The sequence below is a fragment of the Ovis aries genome, chromosome 7, assembly GCF_016772045.2.
Source record: "Ovis aries strain OAR_USU_Benz2616 breed Rambouillet chromosome 7, ARS-UI_Ramb_v3.0, whole genome shotgun sequence".
NCBI lineage: Eukaryota > Metazoa > Chordata > Mammalia > Artiodactyla > Bovidae > Ovis > Ovis aries.
Window position 1 is genome coordinate 49676639 of NC_056060.1, and position 22033 is coordinate 49698671.

The 22033-nt window shown below is 40.1% G+C and overlaps 1 protein-coding gene across 1 annotated transcript in view; it reads left to right on the top strand.

The window, feature by feature from the left end:
* Nucleotides 1–1311: 1311 nt before the first annotated feature.
* ADAM10 (ADAM metallopeptidase domain 10) overlaps nucleotides 1312–22033 on the top strand; it is a 136038-nt gene continuing 115316 nt past the window's right edge. The window contains exon 1 of the mRNA XM_004010565.6: nucleotides 1312–1674. Coding sequence (XP_004010614.1) covers nucleotides 1620–1674 — 55 coding nt within the window. The 5' untranslated portion in view covers nucleotides 1312–1619. The remainder of the gene's footprint in view (nucleotides 1675–22033) is intronic.

Genomic DNA, 22033 nt, shown 5'->3' on the forward strand with positions numbered 1-22033 from the left:
GGGGTTTAGTTGCTCCAGGGCATGTGGAATCTTCCCAGATCCGGGACTGAACCTGTGACCTCTCCATAGGCAGGCAGATTCTTATCCACTGAAGTCCAAATATCTCTTATCTTTTTGATGATAACCATTCTAACAGTGTGGCCTTATTTCACCATGGTTTTGATTTGCATTTCCCTGATGATTAGTGGTATTGAGCATCTTTTCAAGCACGTATTGGTCGTTTGGATGTTTTCTTTGAAAAAGCACTAAGTTCCTCTGCACATTTTCAAATTGGATTGTCTGCTTTGTAGTCTCTGAGTTGTAAGAGTTCCTTGTATATTTTAATTATTAACTCCTTATAAGAGAAACAATTTGTTTTCTCTCATTCCAAGCACTGCCTTTTCATTTTGATTCTTCTGCCAAGGGTTTTTAGTTTGATGTGGGCCCACTTATTTACTTTTGTTTCTGTTGTTTGTGCTTTTGGCATCACATCCAAAAAAATAATTTCCAAGACCAACATCAAGCTTTCCTTCTGTTTCCTTCTAGGTCTTAACGGTTTCAGGTTTTATGTTTAAGTCTTTAGTCCATGGAATACAAGTTTAAAAAATCAAAGTGAGTTACTGTGAGCTCAAACAGGAGCTTCAAAGAAGTTGGGGTGACAGACTCCAGAGTTCTCTTCAGAGAAGGAACAGAAAGTGGTAACTAGGACATTTTTCAGGCTAGATTCAGTACCTGTGGTTGATGCTGCACACTGTTAGAATGGCCAAGGCCTGGTCTGTGACACAATTTTATAGAATTCAGAAAAACAGGACTTAGGCTGTATGTTTCTGCTGCTTAAAGGGCTTTACATTCAGGTTCTGAGCTTTGTCGGCTGTCTCCAAAGTAGTAACTGTTGGGACTTTGCTTCTTTTGCGGGGTGGGGGAGGCTTTGCTTTTGTTTACTTGGTAGAAGTTGTGCACCCAGGGAGGCAAAAAAGTAACAAAAATCCCCATTCCCTGTGAAGTTGAAACGAGGACAGCGACCGCTTAACATCCCTCACTTTGCCTCTTCTGCTCAAGACACAGTTCTCAGCAGCACTAAGAGCGAAGCCTGTACGGTCCGCAGAGTTGCGCTCCAGTCCGGGGGCGGAACCCCAGGAAACCCCGCCTCCCAAGCCCAATCCCAGCTCTGCGCCGGCGGACAGGAAGCGGCGGCGGGCCTAGCAGCCCGGTAACCAGCCCCAGTGCGCATGCGCGCGCCCCTGGGGCGCCTGGGGGAGGGGGAGGGGCGGGAGGAAGGGGTGCGGCTCCGTCTGCCCGTTGGGCGCCGGCTGGTCACGTGGTAAGGAAGGAGGCGGAGGTCCCGGGCTCGGGGGAGGGAGGTAGAGAAGAGGGAAGGAGCGAGGGAAGGAAAGCGGGGAAGGGAGGAAGGAAACGAACGAGGGGGAGGGAGGTCCCTGTTTTGGAGGTGCTGGGAGCTTTGCCGGCCCTTGAAGTGGGGCGAGAGGGAGGTGCTTCGCCGTTTCTCCTGCCCGGGGAGGTCCCGACTTCCCGTGGAGGCTCCGGACCAAGCCCCTTCAGCTTCTCCCTCCGGTTCGATGTGCTGCTGTTAACCCGTGAGGAGGCGGCGGTGGCGGCGGCGGCGGCAGCGGCAGCGGAAGATGGTGTTGCTGAGAGTGTTAATTCTGCTCCTCTCCTGGGTTGCGGGGCTGGGAGGTGAGGCACGACCCCCAGTGCCGGGGGCGCCGTGAGCTCAGCGGACCGCGCGGCGGCAGCGGCGGCCGGGCCGAGCGGAGCCCAGTCGCGCCGTGTGGCGGGTGCGTCAGTCAGCCCGGCCGGCCGGCGGCGCCACTCGGGCGCGCAGTGCTCCCCACTCCCTATTGTCCCCCGCGCCCCGACCGCGTTCCCTTCCGTGGCGGGCCGAGGACGCTCTGAATCTCCGGTGAGGCCTTTCCCGCTCCCTACCGCCCCAGTAGCAGGGGAGGCTGGGGTCGCCTGCCGGAGAAGCAAAGTCGGGAGATCTGGTAGCCAAGCGAGAGCCGTGGAGCTCGGGCCGGTTGGCACCATCACTCGAGCGGGCTCGCCGGGCGCCGGGGCGGCCAGCTGCCGCGGGGCCGGTGATCACCCTCCTTACCCTTTTGCCCCAGCCTCTGCCCGCGGCCAATTCCGGAGTCCCCTCCGCCGCGAAGAACCACCGCGCAGGCTCGTGGGAAGTTGCAATTGTATTGTTCTTTACCGGGCGCGGCGATCCAGACCGACCCGGTTCTGCAGAGAGGCCGCCCGAGGAGGGGTAACAGTGATCTCCTGCTGGTCCGAGCCGGGCGGCTACGGCTCTCCAAAGTGCCCTGCCTCTGTCCGACTCCTCCGAGAAGATTAGCAGGAGGGTGTGTTTCTGTTCTGTGAAAAAATTCTGTTGCCCAGGGGAAAGGGTTTCGTGGAGAGAAAGCTAAGTCGTTTCGGGATGTTCTTTGATCTGCAGGCTGCTTTGCGTCTTTTAGAGGGACGGTCCCTCGGTGACCTAACTTGAAGTGTTTTCTTAAACTCTTCGGTGGAATAGACGTATAGTGTAATTAATGGATTGTCAAAACAGTGGCAGTCCTCCACCATCCCTCCCTACGTTGGAGTTAAAGTGTGCTAAAGTGTATAATTTCTTGATGACTTCCGTTTTGAAGACGTTTTTTGTTTCCAGTTTATCCCAGGACCAACTGCATCATTTTATTCTTGTGTGAAGTGCTTTATTTTTGGTTAACTTTTTCACTTTCCACCGTAGTATACATAAAGACCTTAAAGTATGTTTAAAAGAATTGTATTGAAATTTTTTCCGGAATGTTTTGGATGAATATAGACTGATTTGATAATTTAGAAAATGTCTGAATGTTTCATGTAGTGGATTGTTTTTGTTCTTTTCTCTGACTTAGGACTGCATAGCCTAACATATTTTTGTTCCATCTTCTACTTAGTCTGAGGAAACTTTGTAGGGAGACTTCTGTTGCAGTTTGTAGTGCTCATTTGCTAGAGAAACATTTTGGATTAGGAGCTTTTGGTAGATGTTTAGTTTGAAATATCTGTGCTGGATAACCTCTGTCAGGGCCTTTGTTTTTACATTTGTATTTATGTTCTAAATGTGACTTCCAGCAAATTTCTGTTTTCACTTTTTGTTAGATGCTGATTTCTATGACGTAGTAAAAGGTAAGGCATCCACATGAGGCAGTTTAAACTACTGATTAGTAGTATGTAAAATGTCCTTTGTTTTTAAAGAGTGAAACGGTGAGAATAGACACTGGTCTGTTCTGATGGTTGAAGAAAAAGTATAAATTGACAGCATAATCTTTGCGGGCTAAGACCCTTTTTAGACAAAGATTTTCTAAATTCAGAACTCGAGTCATTTATAAAGTATCATTTTGCATTAAACATTGGTTAAAAGGCTGCTTACTTTTTGATGTTTGTTTTAAGTAGCATTTTTTCAAAAAGCCACTAAGAAATCTTTCATTTTAAAATTAACATTAAGATTGTAGTTTTGGGGTACCTGGAGATATTTGTAATGTATTTTTATCCACACAGCTATTTATGGTCGTTTGTAAGAAGTTTATGGTAGGATGATAGAGAATAGAATGCGTTCAGACTCTCCTATGAGAGAATGAATATGTTTGTGTAGATTAGGACAAGCTATAGTGGAAATATGGATTTAACTTTAAAGTATAAGTCGTTTTAGATACTTAATCGTTTTTAGTTGCTTCCTCTTTGTGATTTGTCGATCCTGTTTTGCATTAGTCTTTTCTTGCTCTAGTGTGATGGTGGGAAGCTAGAAAAGAGAATGGAATGTGTTTAGAATCTTGAAACTAAACTTCCCCAATTCTGTCCGTTTCTCACACATGTCCACCTTGTGTTCTATTTGTAGGAAGATACCATGAATTTTCTAGAGCTTAGCATCTATATAGATATGTACTCAAATATATGAATAAAATGCTTTATTATATGCAACTGCATTAGAAATTTATTCGAACCATTCTGATTATATATAGCCCAAAGAATTTTTATGTATATGTGAATTGTACTTTTTAACACAAATATGTTGGTGAGTTGATGCTTTTTCTTTCTCTTTAAAAAAAATTGGTGTGTTTGAGAGGTCCAAAGGTATTTCAGCTGTACCAGTAAATTCAATTCCCTGTTTTTGTTTAATGAAATCATACTTTAAATGAACTCTTAGAGTATGACTTTTTATTTTTGACTGTGCTGTCTGGGCTTGTGGGTATTTTAGTTTCCCAACCAGGGATCAAAACCAAGCTGAGAACATGAATTCTTAACCACTGGAGAACCAGGGAATTCCTGTCATGTTTCTTATATTAGAAAGTCTGGTGTAAATGCTTTGCTTTGTAGCATGCTTCTTAAAGAAATAAGTTTTCTGGAAGTTTGGCCAAAAGTATAAAAGTTTAAGCTTAAATTATTTCTCACTTCTACCAGCAAGTCAGAGTCTATAAATAAAATGGACAGACTTTTGGTCTTTATCTTTAAGGAGCTGTGACTCTTCATCTTTTTAATCTTGATATTGATAATCCAGCTAGCTGTACCATCTTGAGAAGACCCATTTCAAGCCATTAGTTAGCAGTATCTTTTCTGTGTGTATAAGGACCTTTTTGAGTAGCAAAGAACTGGGCATGGCAAGTACCCCTCTCTTTTCTGATCTCATTTTTATAACTTGTTTAACATCTCCCAGGGTGTTTATTACCTAATATCTTTTAAATTATCTTACAGACGTGCAGGGTGGAGCAGGGAGAGTAAGGGACATTTTTGTAATGTCTGCTGTATTTCTCATACTGTGTTAGAAGTTTCGCTTTCCAACTGTATGAGAGAGTGGTGACATTCTACATTTGAAGAAACAGACTTGAAGAAATATTTTTTCTGACATTGTCCACCTGCTCAGTGGTGAATTAGACAGTAAAACCCAAGCCAGTTGGACCTAAACCTGGACTTTTTACCTATTGCTGCCTCATGCCTTTTTTAATGCAGTTTTCACATGTTAGTTCAAAGGTGTTCTCTGGACTGAATCACCTTAGAGATGTGTTTTGTTTGATTTGCAATGTCTTTAAGTTTCAACTACTGATGAGCTTTGAAAAAGTGACTTCTTTAAAAATTTTTTTCTTCGTTTTGGTTAAAATTTACTGACTGTGCTGAGTCTTAATTGCAGCATGTGGATCCATAGTTGCAGCATATGGGATCTAGTTCCCTGACTAGGGATCAAACCCAGGCCTCCTGCGCTGCGGCATGGAGTCTTAGCCACTGGACCACCAGGGAAGTCCCAAATTGGGAAATTTCTGAGTGAAATTTCTGTGTTTTGGGAGGAAGACTTGAAAATCCTGTTAACTGCTCAGAAATATTCCTATTGGCTGGAGCAGAGCAGTAGCCTTTCCCCTCTTTAAACTGGGCTTGGGAAACAGCGTGGTTCCCCTCAATCTGGCTGGCTGTATGTACGGTTAGCCTGCTGCACTCATTTTTGTTACTTGCCTCAGTCCTTGTAGATATGTTATTTGCATCTTTGCCTCAGTTTCATCTTGCAAACATGACAGCATCATTTATTTATTTGGTTGTGCTGTGTGAAATGTGGGATCTTAGTTCCCCAACCAGGGATCAAACCCATGCTGCTTGCAGTCCCGACAGCAACCATAAAAATATCTTTTTTGGATTGAGACCTCTTATTCAACTTTTATTATATTGTTTATAATATTTACTTTTCTATGGTCCTAGAAATTTGTTAATAAAAACTGTGGCATACACAATACTTTTTATATGGCATTAGGGTATTAGATATTTTAAAAAATTCTTGTGTTCATAATAGTAACAGTTTGAAGGTCTTAAATAATGACAGTTACAATTTTTCCACATCTCTTTATCTCAGTAAGGAAATAAGAAATCACTTCTTTTTCTGATGGGATGAGGCTCAGAAAAAAATTAGTTGAGAGTCCTGTAGGTAACTTAGATGTTTTTTCTTTTAAGAATTGGTTATAAACATAAACTCCGTTTTTGAAATTGAGAAAATGAAACTGAGTAATAAATTCAAGAATAAACTCCATTTTTAAAAAACTTTGTTGAGAGATCACAAGTTTGGCCTTGAGACTATGTCCTGAATGACGAGTCTCTGGGACCAGACTTTTTAAATATTTTGTGCTTTTGATGAAAGTTTTTATAAAATGATAAAGTTTTATAAAGTTCTTATAAAACACATTTACTGTGCCCCTTTTAAAGGGGCTGAATTTAATCTTTCCTTAAATGACTGAGATTTACTATAAAAACACCTTACTGTTTTGGGCTAAACTTAGTTTGGCTGTCAATTTTTTTTACAAGGGAAAGGGAGCAACGTTAAGGATAAATGGAATAATCCTACCATTTAGAGTCTTGTGAAGGTAGTAACACTGCCCTATAGCCGTGTGAAGGCTTTGCCTTAGGACTAGTGGGGACAATTCTGTCCTAGCTAGGTTGCAGAAACAGCAGTACTGAAACAGTTCTCAGGGAGTGTAGACTCCCTCTGATATTGGGTGATTCCACTCTGAAGCTACTAAACAATGTGAGAACATGTACAATAAGAACGTTGTTGTTTAGTCATCAGTGTTTACTGTATGTCTTTGGCTAGTAGGAGTCATGAAGGCACAGTCTTGAGAGAGAAGAGAGGTAAAAAGCATTGAGCTTGCCAGAGTAGACATAAATGTCAAGATATAAAAATAAGAGTTCCAATTATGTATTGTAGATGAAATGAGGATTTATTAAGCTGGAGGGACATCAACCAGTTGAAGAGAGCTTTTTGAGATAGAAGAAAGTATCATAAGGTGTAGTAAGATACATGTAGATTTACTTGCCTGGAATGGAGAGTTTACAGTAAGAAAGAAGGAGAAATGCTAACTGGGCTATGATGACTGGAACTCTCATTTTTCACATAATAGGCCATGGTAACTATGGGGTATTTGGAATTTTGGTTGGTTGAGCCAGCCATTATTGTGGAATTTTGGTTAGTTGAGCCAGCAAAGGTCCGTCTAGTCAAAGCTATGGTTTTTCCAGTAGTCATGTATGGATGTGAGAGTTGGACTATAAAGAATGCTGAGTGCCAAAGAATTGATGCTTTTGAACTGTGGTGTTGGAGAAGACTCTTGAGAGTCTCTTGGACTGAAAGGAGATCCAACTAGTCAATCATAAAAGAAATCAGTCCTGAATGTTCATTGGAAGGACTGATGCTGAAGCTGAAACTCCAGTACTTTGGCCACCTGATGCAAAGAGCTGACTCACTGGAAAAGACCCTGATGCTGGGAAAGATTGAAGGCAGGAGAAGGGGACGATAGAGGATGAAATGGTTGGATGGCATCACTGACTTGATGGACATGAGTTTGTGCCAGCTCCGGGAGTTGGTGATGGACAGGGAAGCCTGGTGTGCTGCAGTCTATGGGGTCGCAAAGAGTCGGACATGACTGAGCGACTGAACTGAGCAGTTTGGATATGATACAATAAGGAATAAATTAGCTACTTGATGAACTGGGTGATTGAGTCCTGGATTGGGGTAGTGATTGTAGAAATAAACAAGAGTACACAAGAAATCATATGGAAGAATAACTGGTAAAACTTGGCAGATGTTAATGCAAAGATATCACAGTTTATTGAGGGCTCTGTATTGAATTTGGACCTTGGAGCCTATTGTATAGAAGAGAGTGTAGCTTTATAAAGCTTTGAGGACCTCAGACTTTGTAGTTGAAAGTGTCTAAGATTTTGAATCTAGGTTGAAGGTTCAAAGTTGGAATGTGTGTTAGTGTGAATTTTATCTGACTTGCATGCTAATACTTTTGTTGCTAAGTCGCTTCAGTTGTATCTGACTCTTTGAGACCCCATGGACTGTAGCCCACCAGGCTCCTCTGTCCATGGGATTCTCCAGGCAAGAGTACTGGCACGTGTTGCCATTTCCTTCTCCAGGGGGTCTTCCCAGCCCAAGGATGGAATCTGTGTCTTTCGCGGCTCCTGCATTGCAGGTGAATTCTTTACTACTGAGCTTCCGGGAAGTAATACTTCTGTTGAATGTTAGCTAAAACTTTTCAGACCTTCAAACAATTTGTGGCTAGTCACTTAGGAAGCCATCTTCCCTGGTGGCGCGGTGGTAAAGAATCTTCCTGCAGTGTAGGAGATGTGGGCTTGATCCCTGGGTGGGGAAGATCCCCTGGAGAGGGAAATGGCATTCCTTCTCCGCATTCATTGCAGTATTCTGGTCTGAGAAATCCTATGGCCAGAGGAGCCTGGCGGGCTACAGTCTTTAGGGTCACATGAGTAGGACATGACTTGGCAATTAAAACAAAAACAAAAACTTAGGAAGCATTGTACCTGACAGTTGAGAGGTAGAAGTTTGGTGAATTTGAGGTGGAGGGGATAAGTTAGATTTAAAGATAGACAAACTGGAATTAGACTTTTTGGTTCAAGAATATGCTTGATATTTTTGATTATATATGAATTGTGAAATTCCTGTTTCAGACACAAATTGGGGAAAATAATGTGACTTCTGTACTTGAGCCAAATGTACAAATATGATTTGTGGAGCAGAATTTTCTTTGCATTTATCTTTGTTTGCATTAATGATTGAAAGGGATATACCACATACATACACACATATATATATTTTACAGCTTTGAACTTTGGATTTAGCTTTCAAAAGAATACAGATAGAACCCTATACTTTTTAATTGGGTGGAATATAATTTGCTTCTTTTACTAGGAATTAAGTGGGATAAATCTGTAAAATTGCTGAAGAGATTGTAAAGTGCTGTGCAGATATTATTAAAAATATGTTGTTTCCAAGCCTAATTTCATTTGGAAACTATTATTACAGAATATAGTTAAATAAATATTTATAGACGTTGAAATACTAGAACATCAGTACCACACATTAGAAAATAGAATTTAAGAAATCCTTAATTTCCTCTTGAACACAATTCTGTCACTTAATCATTGAATCTTTTAAAATGTCTGTTGTCAATTTACATCATAGTATTCATGTGGTATTGTAGCTTTTGAAAAATTAACATGTAGTTAAAATGTACATACAAAGCAGACACCGAAATATCTGTAAATCTAGAGATTGTTTTGGTTGTCACAACTTGAGGGATGCTTACTCGTATCTAGTGGCTAGAGGCCAGAGATACTGTGAAACATCTTAATAATTTCATAGGACGGCGGCCTCCCCCTTAACCCCCACCCAACACGGAATTATCTGGCCAAAATGTTGGAAAGGCTGAGGTTGAGAAACCCTGCTCTGTCTAGCACACGTTTTCCACCATTGTCATCTTCCTTTTTTTGTTGTTATTTCTGATAGCTTGCTATCTTAATTGATTACAAGTCACTTCAGTTCAGTTGCTCAGTTGTGTCTGACTCTTTGTGACCCCATGAATTGCAGCATGCCAGGCCTCCCTGTCCATCACCAGCTCCCAGAGTTCACTCCGATTTACGTCCATCGAGTCCGTGATGCCATCCAGCCATCTCATCCTCTGTTGTCCCCTTCTCCTCCTGCCCCCAATCCCTCCCAGCATCAGAGTCTTTTCCAATGAGTCAACTCTTCGCATGAGGTGGCCAAAGTACTGGAGTTTCAGCTTTAGCATCATTCCTTCCAAAGAAATCCCAGAGCTGATCTCCTTTAGAATGGACTGGTTGGATCTCCTGGTTGCAGTCCAAGGGACTCTCAAGAGTCTTCTCCAACACCACAGTTCAAAAGCATCAGTTCTTTGGCGCTCAGCCCTCTTCACAGTTGAACTCTCACATCCATACATGACTACTGGAAAACCATAGCCTTGACTAGACGGACCTTAGTCGGCAAAGTAACGTCTCTGCTTTTGAATATGCTATCTAGGTTGGTCATAACTTTTCTTAAAAGGAGTTAAGCGTCTTTTAATTTCATGGCTGCAGTCACCATCTGCAGTGATTTTGGAGCCCCCAAAATAAAATCTGACACTATTTCTGCTGTTTCCCCATCTATTTTCCCATGAAGTGATGGGACCAGATGCCGTGATCTTTGTTTTCTGAATGTTGAGACTTAAGCCAACTTTTTCACTCTCCTCTTTCACTTTCATCAAGAGGCTTTTTAGTTCCTCTTCACATTCTGCCATAAGGGTGGTGTCATCTGCATATCTGAGGTGATTGATATTTCTCCCGGCAATCTTGATTCCAGCTTGTGTTTCTTCCAGTCCAGCGTTTCTCATGATGTACTCTGCATATAAATTAAATAAGCAGGGTGACAATATACACCCTTGACGTACGCCTTTTCCTATTTGGAACCAGTCTGTCATTCCATGTCCAGTTCTAACTGTTGCTTCCTGGCCTGCATACAGATTTCTCAAGAGGCAGGTTAGGTGGTCTGTTATTCCCATCTCTCTCAGAATCTTCCACAGTTTATTGTGATCTACACAGTCAAAGGGTTTGGCATAGTCAATAAAGCAGAAATAGATGTTTTTCTGGAACTCTCTTGCTTTTTCCATGATCCAGCGGATGTTGGCAATTTGATCTCTGGTTCCTCTGCCTTTTTTAAAACCAGCTCGAACATCAGGAAGTTCACGGTTGATGTATTGCTGAAGCCTGGCTTGGAGAATTTTGAGCATTACTTTACTATCGTGTGAGATGAGTGCAATTGTGCGGTAGTTTGAGCTTTCTTTGGCATTGCCTTTCTTTGGGATTGGAATGAAAACTGACCTTTTCCAGTCCTGTGGCCACTGCTGAGTTTTCCAAATTTGCTGGCATACTGAGAGCAGCACTTTCACAGCATCATCTTTCAGGATTTGAAATAGCTCAAGTGGAATGCCATCACCTCCACTAGCTTTGTTTGTAGTGATGCTTTCTAAGGCCCACTTGACTTCACATTCCAGGATGTCTGGCTGATGAGTGATCACACCATCGTGATTATCTGGGTCGTGAAGATCTTTTTTTACAGTTCTTCTGCATCCCATATTCTTATCCTATTGAAGCCTTCCTCTTGGAGTGCTCTATGCACTGCAGTTAGAAAAATTTTTTCCCCAGTATTGCCCATTCTTCCTTCAGCTTTGAGTTTATATTTGATTCTGTTAATTTATAAGAGTGATTAAATGACTCATAGCCCATAAAGATTATCTAAAAACCAAACCAGTTTCTTGTTAACCTAGAAGAGCCATGGATTAGCTGGATTTTAGTTTCTGTGGGGAAAGATACTTTGACCAGGAGTTTACTCTGCAAATCTCTCTTCAGAATGAGTTCTACTCAGCTTTAACTTTTCACAATTTGTTTTCTTCAGAATTTTAACTCATAGTAAGTCCTCAAAAACCTTTATGTCTTTTTCATAACTCCATCCTTCCCTACCATTATTGTCATTGGTAACATCTTTGGCTGAATTGTTTTATTTACACATCAGATTTCCTGGAAGGAGACACAGACAGATGGTTTGGGGTATAATATGGGGGAAGAGCGAGGTGATGAGAGTAGGTTTAGGATAACGTGAGAAGTGTGGGGTAGATGTGTGTCAACTTGGGGTGGTAGCTGAAGCCATTTTGTGTATGTGTGGTAGGCTGAATGTGTGTGTGTGTGTGTGTGTGTGGTGGGCTGAAAGTCAGTGTGTGTGTGTGTGTGTGGTGGGCTGAAAGTGTGTGTGGTGGGCTGAAAGTGTGTGTGTGTGTGTGTGTGTGTGTGTGTGTGTGGTGGGCCAAAAGTCAGAGTCCCTTGTCTGTACTTGGTTTGCATTTACTTGATACGGTGTAAAGGTGTTTCAAATCAGCATAGAAATCTAAATTATGTACGTGTGTCCACTTTTGGAACTTTAAGTTGTGTTTCATAAGTGGTTGAAATTTAATACATTTGTTAGGTTTTAGCTATTGATATTTTATATTTTTGTGGTTGATTTACTTTAAAATTTATAGTTTATGATTTTACTTTGAGCCAGCTAGCTTTACTATTTTTAATTCTTAGAGACTAGCTTATCTGAAAAAGTGGGTATATTGTAATGTGCTTACAATTCAGACATACTCTCCTGTCTTGAGCTTTCACTTATAACTGTTAGGTGTGGATATTTGTAGAAAATGATTTGACTGGTTTCTAATGAAGAAACAGGTACTGTGGCTTAAGTTTGAAGTCACATTGTAGAAGTAATTTTTCTAAGACTGTAGTAAAGAAACTTAAGTATATTTCTGAAATACACGACCTTATAGTTCTTGAAGTCTGCCTTTGTCATACAAGAGAACAGCTTGTTAACGGTATTTAGTGCTTCAAGATCAGAGTGACTATATATCAAGTGTTAAGAAGCATTGGTCAACATAGTGTGATGCCTAAGACACAGCTGATGACTCAAGTTCCTTAGGAAGGAAGTACACTTGATAGTTGGGGAAAAGTGCTCTTGGTGCCTAATTTTAAAATTACACAAATGAAAAGTCTGTAGAAAACAACTTGATTACAAGTAATTTTTCTGATGAATGGAAGTGTGCCAGCCTTAGCTTATTCTTACACATCCTCTCATTTATTGTAATTGAGTTTTTCTGTAAATAAATAAAGGGAGATGTGTAATGTCAAAAGATTTTTACAGATTTTCTTCCTCCATTCTTAGCATTGTCAACTTTGATAAAAGTAGGAAAAAATTAAGTTTATTTCTTTATATAATATTGCTATCCCACACAAAGATGATACCCACCATCAGTAAGATATACTCTGATTATTTTTTCTTTCTGACATTATTGAAATTTTCATTCTGTTTCCCCCCCCCTTCTAATATTTAATTTGATTAGAATAGAAGATGTAGGTTTTGGACTCAGGAGTTGGGAAGGAAGCTTTTGTTTGCAAGCATTTGTGCCTATCTGTGGAATAAGGAAAATCATCATAGTGGTTAGCATTTATGGCTCACTTATTTTATTCCAGGCATGATTTTAGGGAATTTTTTGTATTAACTCAGTCTGCGCAACACTGACATAAGATTCTGTTGTTCTTATTTCAGAAAAGAGGGAACGGGATCGGGGAGGGTAATTTATTCAAGATCACAAAGCCCTACAGCTACTAATTGTGGAAGCCAGGACTTGAATATAGTCAGTCTGGCTCCAGAATTCATGCTCTTAACTTCACTGCCTCTAAAAAACACATGCTTTAAAAAGTATAATGAGGTTGTCAGATTTTGTCTTTGTGCGAAGATTGGATTATTTTACCATCAATGCATAACTTAGGCTCTTATGCTTAGTATTTGAGTCATTTGACTTTTGGTCAGTCAAGTTCTTTGAAAGTTTTTTTTTTTGACATTAGAAAATATTTACAATTAAGATGAGAGAAGCACCTCAGAGAACATTTTATGCACAGTACCATTTCAGTTTGTCACAGATAAATTTATATATGTATTCCTGTTTTAAGAGGTTAAGGAAAGATATTAAATCTCTGGATGATGAGATATAGGTTATATCTTTTTTTGTTTTTAACTTTTCTGGACATGTACACCCTACTATATTTCTTTGTATTTATTTAGTTTTGGTTGCTCTGGGTCTTTGTTGCTGTATGTGGGCTTTCTCTAGTTACGAGAGCAGGGGGCTGCTCTCTAGTTGGGTTGGCACTGGCTTCTTATTGTGGTGGCTTCTTTTGTTGCGGAGCACAGGTTCAAGGTGCATGGGCTTCAGTAGTTGCAGCATGCAGGCTCAGTAGTTGCGACTTGCTGGCTCTTGGGTACCTGGGCTTCCCTAGTTATGGCGCGGGGCTCATTAGCTGTGGCTCATGGGCCCTAGAATGCAGACTCGGTAGTTGTGATGCATGGACTAGTTGCTCTGAGGCATGTGAGACCTCCCTGGACCAGTGACTGAACCTGTGTGCCCTGCATTGGCAGGCAGACTCTTATCTCCTGCACCACCAGGGAAGTCCCCATCTTTTACAGAAGTATCTATTACAAAACGTTTGTGATGCAGAGAAAAACATTTTTTAAAGTCGAATTACCTTTAGTAAATACCAGTATCCTGGTGACTTTGAGAACACTTATAGGAAATAAAACACTGTTCTTTGTAAAAAGGAAGTGAGGTCCTTGAGCTCTCCAGTGTGGTGAGGAGACCAAGTTACATTTTTTCTACTTTGAACCTGCTGGTCTTTTTTCTGCCATTCGCGTACGTAGGTAGTTTTTTGGTGTTGCTTTTTACTTTTTACCCAGTTTTGCTTGAAACTTAGTTATATGTTTTGTCTGTCTTATAGGTCAGTCTCATTATTCTACCAGTTTTACACAGAGGCGTTTGCTTGTTTGATATACTGCTAATTTCCCCCTAACTTTTTGTCTTAAAAACGTGTATGTTTTCTGAAGGGTTGGAAGTATTTATAGGCCAGCTAACATTAAGATTATTAATGATTATCTTTTGCCACGCTTCACCACTCTTAATATATACATTCTTTTTTAGTTGTTGTTCTGAACCCCTAAAGTAAGTTGGTGCCCTGAAATACTTCAGTATGCATCTAATAAGGTTGAGGACATTACCCTTAAATAACCAAGAAAATTGTTTTCTATTTTTTAAGTGTTCAAATTTCCCATGGAGATTGTAGGTACTAGGTACCAAGGAAATGTAATATATGCTTTGTGAAGGCCAGATTTCTGGCAACCACAGCTAAGGACTAGAAAGTAAAACAGTGTTAGTCTGCTTTTCTATTTAGTAAAAAAAAAAAAAGTTAACAGTAGAGAAAGGAGACATTGACAGAATAACTGCACTTCAGGATGGGGCTATTATGTAGAAATAATGGCCTGTAGGTTATCACATTGTTATGACCTCTTAGGCTGAAGATGTTAATAAGGAGGAACCTGGCTCAAGAAGATGTTAGAGGGGGGGAAAAATCAATAACTGGTTCAAAAGGTATTTGGCACCTAGATAAACTTCAGTTGTTTAGAAATTTTCCTCAGTGGAACCTTTCATTTTCCTTTGATGTTAGATTACAAACATCTCACTGTACTCTAGGTTTGAAGTCTGGTAACAGATTTGTTTCTCCATTGTTAAGGTCTTTACATGATGAGAACATCTTCAGTGAGAATTCCATTTATCAGAAGGGAGAAAAGGAGTTAAAGATTGCCATCCTTTGAGTCCTTCCTTTTACCCTTATTCATGTTGCCCTGCTTGGGTAACAATTCAGAGTGATAAAAGATAGTCTAGTTCCGTATTCATGGACAACTGAACATTAGTATTTTTTTTCATTGTTTGTCATCATTTGTTTTTTTACTCCTAGACTTGTAGGCTGTGATTCCTTTTGTACAGATCTATTTCATGTAAATAAAGGATTTAAGTTAGAGGAAGAATAGTAGTCTTTTATGGGCCACAAATCACATTAATTTAAATGGCAGTAGACCTTTGGAAGAAGTAGTTTCTGTGCTGGTACTTACTGGTTGTGTTAAATAACCCCTGGAGGAGGAAAATGGCAACCCGGTCCAGTATTCTTGTCTGAAAAATCCCATGGACAGAGAAGCTTGGTGGGCTATAGTCCATGGAATCACAGAGAGTCAGACACGACTGAGTGACTGCGCACAGCAGCACACAGCATGATGGTGACCCCCATATTTGTGTCTCAGCCCAGGACTCTCCCTTGAATTCTGGACTCCACTATCCCAGCTGCGTCTCCAGTTAGATGTCTGGTGGGCATCTGTAGTTAAACATGTCTGAGATCAGACCTTTGACTCCTGTTACCCAGTCTTTTTTCCTGTAGTATTTCCCATCTCAGTAGGTGGGAGCACTGTTCTTCAGTTGCTCAGGCCAAAAACTGAGTTATCCTTGATTCACTGTTTTCTGTTACACCCTGCTTGCAAATCCTGTCCATTCCTCGTTTAAAGAATATGCAGATTTTGACAACTTCTCATTAGCTCTACTGCTACTGCCCTGATTGATGCAAGTAAACATCCATTTCACTTTAACTACTGTAAAACCTGCTAACTCTTCTTCCTGTTCTCTTGTTCTCTCAGCATAGCAGTCATTGTGATCCTGTTCAGAAGCTACTTTGGCCAAAACCATCCATTGGTACTTTGTATACTTTAAAATGGTTAAAATGGTGAGTTTTATGTTATGTGAATTGTACCTCAACAAAAAAATAAGCAAGATAAATAAAAAATAAAAAACTCCATTCAGTGGCTTACTATTTTAAGTGAAAGCCAGTGTCCTTGTAATGGCTCTTAAGGCCCTACATTGGGTACATGTATGCTTATCCCGCCAGCCGCACCCTGCCGCCCCCACCACCCAGTGCTTCCGCATTGTTTATTTCTGCTCCTACCACACAGAGCTCTTAAAAAGCGTGCCAAGCTTGCTCCTGTCTTAGGGATTTTGTATTTGCCAGTCCTTTTACATGGACCAGTTTTCCTCCTAGATTGCTATAGTGTCAACCCTATTTCTTTTTTATTTTTTAAAAAATTTATTTATTTTTAATTGAAGGATAAATTGCTTTACAACACTGTGTTGGTTTCTGCCATACATCAGCACAAATCAGCTGTAGGTATGTCCCCTTTTTATTTTTTAAGTAAAAAAAAAAGTTACATGGTGAAATACACATAAAATTTACCAGCTTAACCATTTTTAACTGTTCAGTAGTGTTTAAGTACATTCACATTGTTATGCTTTGCTCTCTTTCTGTTGTGTTTGCTCAGATATTATGAAGTCTTTTGATTACCTCATATGAAAATACAAACCCTTACTTGGCATTCTCTATCCACTCACCCTGTGATAACAGTCTTCGAGCCATCTGATGTTACTTACTTGTTCACAGGGATCTCTCTTGATATCCTGCGACAAACCATAATGGAAAATAACATGAAAAGATATATATAACTGAGTCATTTTGCTGTACAGAACAAATTAACAACATTGTAAATCAAATTTACTTCAATAAAATGAGAAAAATTTATAAACCAAAAAAATGAAATTATTATTTGTTACACTGTCTGCTGTCCTTCTCTAGAATAGTTTCATGAGGTCAGTAACTTTGTTTTGTTCACTTCTGTATTCCCAGCATCTAAAAACTGCCCTTAGAGTATATAGTGCAGATAGTAAGTACCCGATATATGTGTTGAGTGAATAAATGAATGTTTACTGAACTAAATAATTTCATTTTTTTAATGAACTACATAAGAATTCCAATTTTTTAAGAGTATGTCTGGAAAAAAAAAACAACCTTCCAAAGCTTATAATTAATCTTTTTACTTTCACTGGAATGAATTTTTGTTATTGTCTTGGTTTTGCTCATTATTTTTATATGCCCAGTTAATTAAAGGAATTAGTAGGTTGAATGGGTTATATTTTCTTTCTAAGAACCAAATTGCTTTTTCTCGGTGTTTCTGTTAATATTTAAAAATATCATTAAAACACTTGGCACTTGTCATTCACTGCAAAAATTAGCCTAAAAGGGGAAATGTAGAATGTCTTCATGGTTATCTGATTTTACTCAATAAAACTTGTAAGCTTTGTTATGTTACTAAGATGAAACTTTTAAAAAACCCTTTTCATTTAGGGTAAGTTTAGAGTCACAGAATGTTAGAGCAAGATGGAAGTTTTGTAGTCTTGGGTTGCTTACTTAACCTCTTTGTGCCTCATTTTAACATTAATTATACTTACCCTACAGAGTTGTTATGAAGGTGAAAGGAGATAATACATGTTCATTAATTTAGCCATTATTTACTTAATTCTCACCTATGATGTACTGTACATTATTCTAAATCTCATTATATATGTTAGATAGTTGAATCCATATAACAACACTATTAGCTATAGGTGTTATTATTTCATCTATTTTACAGGCAAGGGAAATGAGGCACAGAGTTAGGTAACTTGTCCAAGATCACTCAACTAATAAGTGGCATAGTTGGGATTTTAACTCATGGTGTTTAGTTATAAATAAAGATAATGTTTGCTGAACTGTTGAAATATGAAGTAAGACATGTTGACCATGTATGTCTATGGTTATTGATAAACTTAGTTGCAAAAAGGAATACTGTGTGAAAGTTTGTAAAGTCATGCAAAATAGAGATGAAGGCTACATGGATAGTTGCAGAGACAAATACCTGAAATGTACTCATAGTGTCCATAGAAGATTTGAAAAAACTGTTTGCGACTCCATGGAATTCTCCAGGCCAGAATACTGGAGTGGGTGGCCTTTCCCTTCTCCAGGGGATCTTCCCAACCCAGGGATCGAACCCAGGTCTCCCACACTGCAGGTGGGTTTTTTACCAGCTGAACCACAAGGGAAGCCCAAGAATACTGCAGTGGGTAGCCTATCCCTTCTCCAGGAGATCTTCCCGACCCAGGAATTGAACTGGGGTCTCTTACATTGCAGATGGATTCTTTACCAACTGAGCTATCAAGGAAGTCCATAAATAAAGATAATTTTTGCTAAACCGTTAAACTTTTGAAACATGGAGTAAGATATGTTGACCACATACTTCTGTGATTATTGATAAACTTAGTTGCAAAAAGGAATGCTGTGTTGACAGTTTATAAAGTCATGGAAAATAGTGATGAAAGCTGCATGGATAATTGCAGAGTCAACGTGAAATGATGCAACTTTACTTGAACACTGTTACTCTGACTGCTGTGTGAAAAATAGACTGTAGTGGGGCAGGAGTGGAAGCTAAGGGGCCGGGTATTTGTAACAATTTCTGTCTAGAACCTTTTGAACCTTGCCACATTTTCAGCCTTATGAATTCTACCTCCCTAATTTAGATCCCCCAGCCTTTGATTTGCAACTAGGGCACAGACATGTAAACTAGTCTTCTGAACTAGGCTCTTCTGATCAGAAGCATCACTGGAGACCTGGATTCTGAACTGACCAGACAGATAGGCCTGCAAAGTTTTGCCAGTAGTGTACGTCTCTCAGACATTATGACAAGATTTTTCTTTAGTTGTTTTAAGGATGTGTTTCTGCTACAGACCTGGCATTGGAGAGGCAGGGCAGTATTGGTGTTTTTCGCAAGATACCTTTGGAGTAATTATGGTGTGTACTGCTGCTGTTGGGGATACCTGGGTAGTTTTGAGGAAGATAAAAATGGGGAGAGTTCCAGTATTATTGTCAAGTAGTAGAATATTACTTCAGGTAATGGAATACTGTATGAGAAGTATGGGAATTGATTAAGATCACAATAGAAAATGTGTTCTCGGTCAGGTATCCTGTGTAGTATTTACATGTTGATTTGCAGGGAATACAGAATCTTGGATTCTTTTTGTGTCTGATGTCTCTTGATTCATGATTTCTCTTGATTGATTTTTTTTCTTTAAAATTAATTTTAATTGGAGGCTAATTACAATATTGTGGTTTTTGCCATACATCAACATGAGTCAGCCACAGGTTTACATGGGTCCCCCATCTTGAACCCTTCTCCCACCTCCCTCCCCACCTCATCCCTCTGCATTGTCCCAGAGCACCGGCTTTGAGTGCCCTGCTTCATGCATCGAATGTGCACTGGTCATTTATTTTACATATGGTAATATACATGTTTCAGTGCTGTTCTCTCAAGTCATCCCGCCCTTGCCTTCTCTCACAGAGCTCAAAAGTCTGTTCTTTACATCTCGTGTCTCTTTCGCTGACTTGCATATAGGGTCATCGTTATGTCTTTCTAAGTTCCATGTGTATGCGTTAATATACTGTATGGTGTTTCTCTTTCTGACTTACTTCACTCTGTTTAATAGGCTCCAGTTTCATCCACCTCATTAGAACTGAACTCAAATGTGTTCTTTTTTATAGTTGAGTAATATTCCATTGTGTATATGTAGCACAGCTTCCTTATCCATTCATCCGCCCATGGACGTCTAGGTTGCTTCCATGTCCTAGCTATTGTGAACAGGGCTGCAGTGAACATTGGGGTACACGTGTCTCTTCCAATTCTGGTTTCCTCGGTGTGTATGCCCAGCAGTGGGATTATTGGGTTGCTCAGCTGAAAGAACCTGCCTGCAGTGTGGGAGACCTTGATTTGATCCCTGGGTTGGGAAGGTCCCCTGGAGAAGGGAAAGACTACCCACTCCAGTATTCTTGACTGGAGAATTCCATGGACTGTATAGTCCATGGGGTCACAAAGAATCAGACATAACTGAGTGACTTTCACTTCCATTTTTCACTTTTTCATGGCAGTTCTATTTCCAGTTTTTTAACTGTTCTCCGTAGTGTTCTCCACACCGTTCTCCATAGTGGCTGTACTGGTTTGCATCCCCATGAACAGTGTAAGAGGGTTCCCTTTTCTCCACACCCTCTCCAGTATTTATTGTTTGTAGACTTTTTGATGGCAGCCATTCTGACTGGTGTGAGATGGTACCTCGTTGTGGTTTTGATTTTCATTTCTCTGATAATGAGTGATGTTGAGCATCTTTTCATGTGTTTATTAGCCATCTGTATGTCGTCTTTGGAGAAATGTCTGTCTGGTTCTTTGGCCCACTTTTTGATTGGGTCAGTTATTTTTCTGGTATTGAGCTGCATGAGCTGCTTGTGTATTTTGGAGATTAATTCTTGTCAGGTATTTCATTTGCTCTTATTTTCTCCCATTACGAAGGCTGCCTTTTCACCTTGCTTATAGTTTCCTTTGTTGTGCAAAAGCTTTTAAGTTTAATTAGGTTCCATTTGTTTATTTTTATTTCCATTACTCTGGGAGGTGGGTCACAGAGGATCTTGCTGTGATTTATGTCAGAGAGTGTTCTGCCTGTGTTTTCCTCTAAGAGTTTTATAGTTTCTGGTCTTAAATGTAGTTCTTTAACCCATTTTGAGTTTAGTTTTGTGTGTGATATTAGAAAGGTTCTAGTTTCATTCTTTTACAGGTGGTTGACCAGTTTTCCCAGGATTCACTTGTTAAAGAGATTGTCTTTTTTCCATTATATGTTTTTGTCTCCCTTGTCAAAAAATAAGGTGTCTGTAGGTGTGTGGATTTATCTATGCTCTTTCTGTTTTGTTCCATTGACCTATATTTCTGTCTTTGTGCCAGTACCATACTATCTTGATGACTGTAGCTTTGTAGTGTAGTCTGAAGTCAGGCAGGTTGATTCCTCCAGTTCCATTCTTCTTTCTCAAGATTGAGGCAATGATTTTTAAAAAATATATTTATTTATTTGGCTATGTTGGGTCTTAGTTGCAGCAAGCAGGATCTTTTATCTTCGTTGCAGGATCTCTGGTTACAGCATGTGGGATCTGTTCCCTGACCAGGGATTGAACCCGGGCTCCTTGCATTGGACCACTGAGTGTTAGCCACTGGACCACCAGGGAATTCCTTAGAATAGGTTCCTGGAACCTGGGAGAGTCTAGCATGTAACAAGGGTAAGGAATAGAGTAGCTGGTTAGGAATTGTAGTAGACAAGTAGGCGGCTTGGAACTAGGGAATCAGGAAAACCTGTAACAAAAGGAAGAGGAGATACGATGATGAGTAGGTCAGAAGCCCAGGTCTGTTCAGATACAGTTGAGGAGATGGATGATTATTTAAGTGCATCAGTAAGATTTAGTGATAGAGTTGCATTCTGTCCCTACTTCTTGAATTTTTTGACTGGTTGTTAAAGCATAAGAACAAATCTCAGTTGAGTAGGTTGAGACTCTGCATGTGGGAACAGGCAATTTTGTGGTGTCTGACTGAGCTAAGTAGTGCAAGGGTAGGAGATTGGCATGGGCTCCTGTGGAGTAAATTGTGCCAATTTCAATCACTAGCTGTGGAAATCAAGGGTATACATGTGTGTATATATATATATATAGTCTATAAAAAGCACATTCTTTTCTGATATTTCATTTTTGTGCATCTTAGAGGTAGATACCAGTCTAGGTTTTAAAGTTCCCTGCCATGTACTGTTATTTTGGTAATCTTTTTCTTTTCAGTTTTTTGTAGTCCCATCAGAAATGTGAATGGTAACTTACCTTGTTTTATGATGAGAGTAATACAATTATTGTAGAATGTTATGAAGTCATTGAAACCAAACTGATCTTAGATTTGTTACATATCTCTCAGACCTCTGTTTTCTTTAAAATGGGTTAGTAGGTCCGTGTGTATGTTTGTGTTTAATCACTCAGTCATGTCTGACTCTTTGCGACCCCATGGACTGTAGCTCGCCAGACTCCTTTGTCTGTGGGGATTCCCTAGGCAAGAATACTGGAGTGGGTTGACATGTCC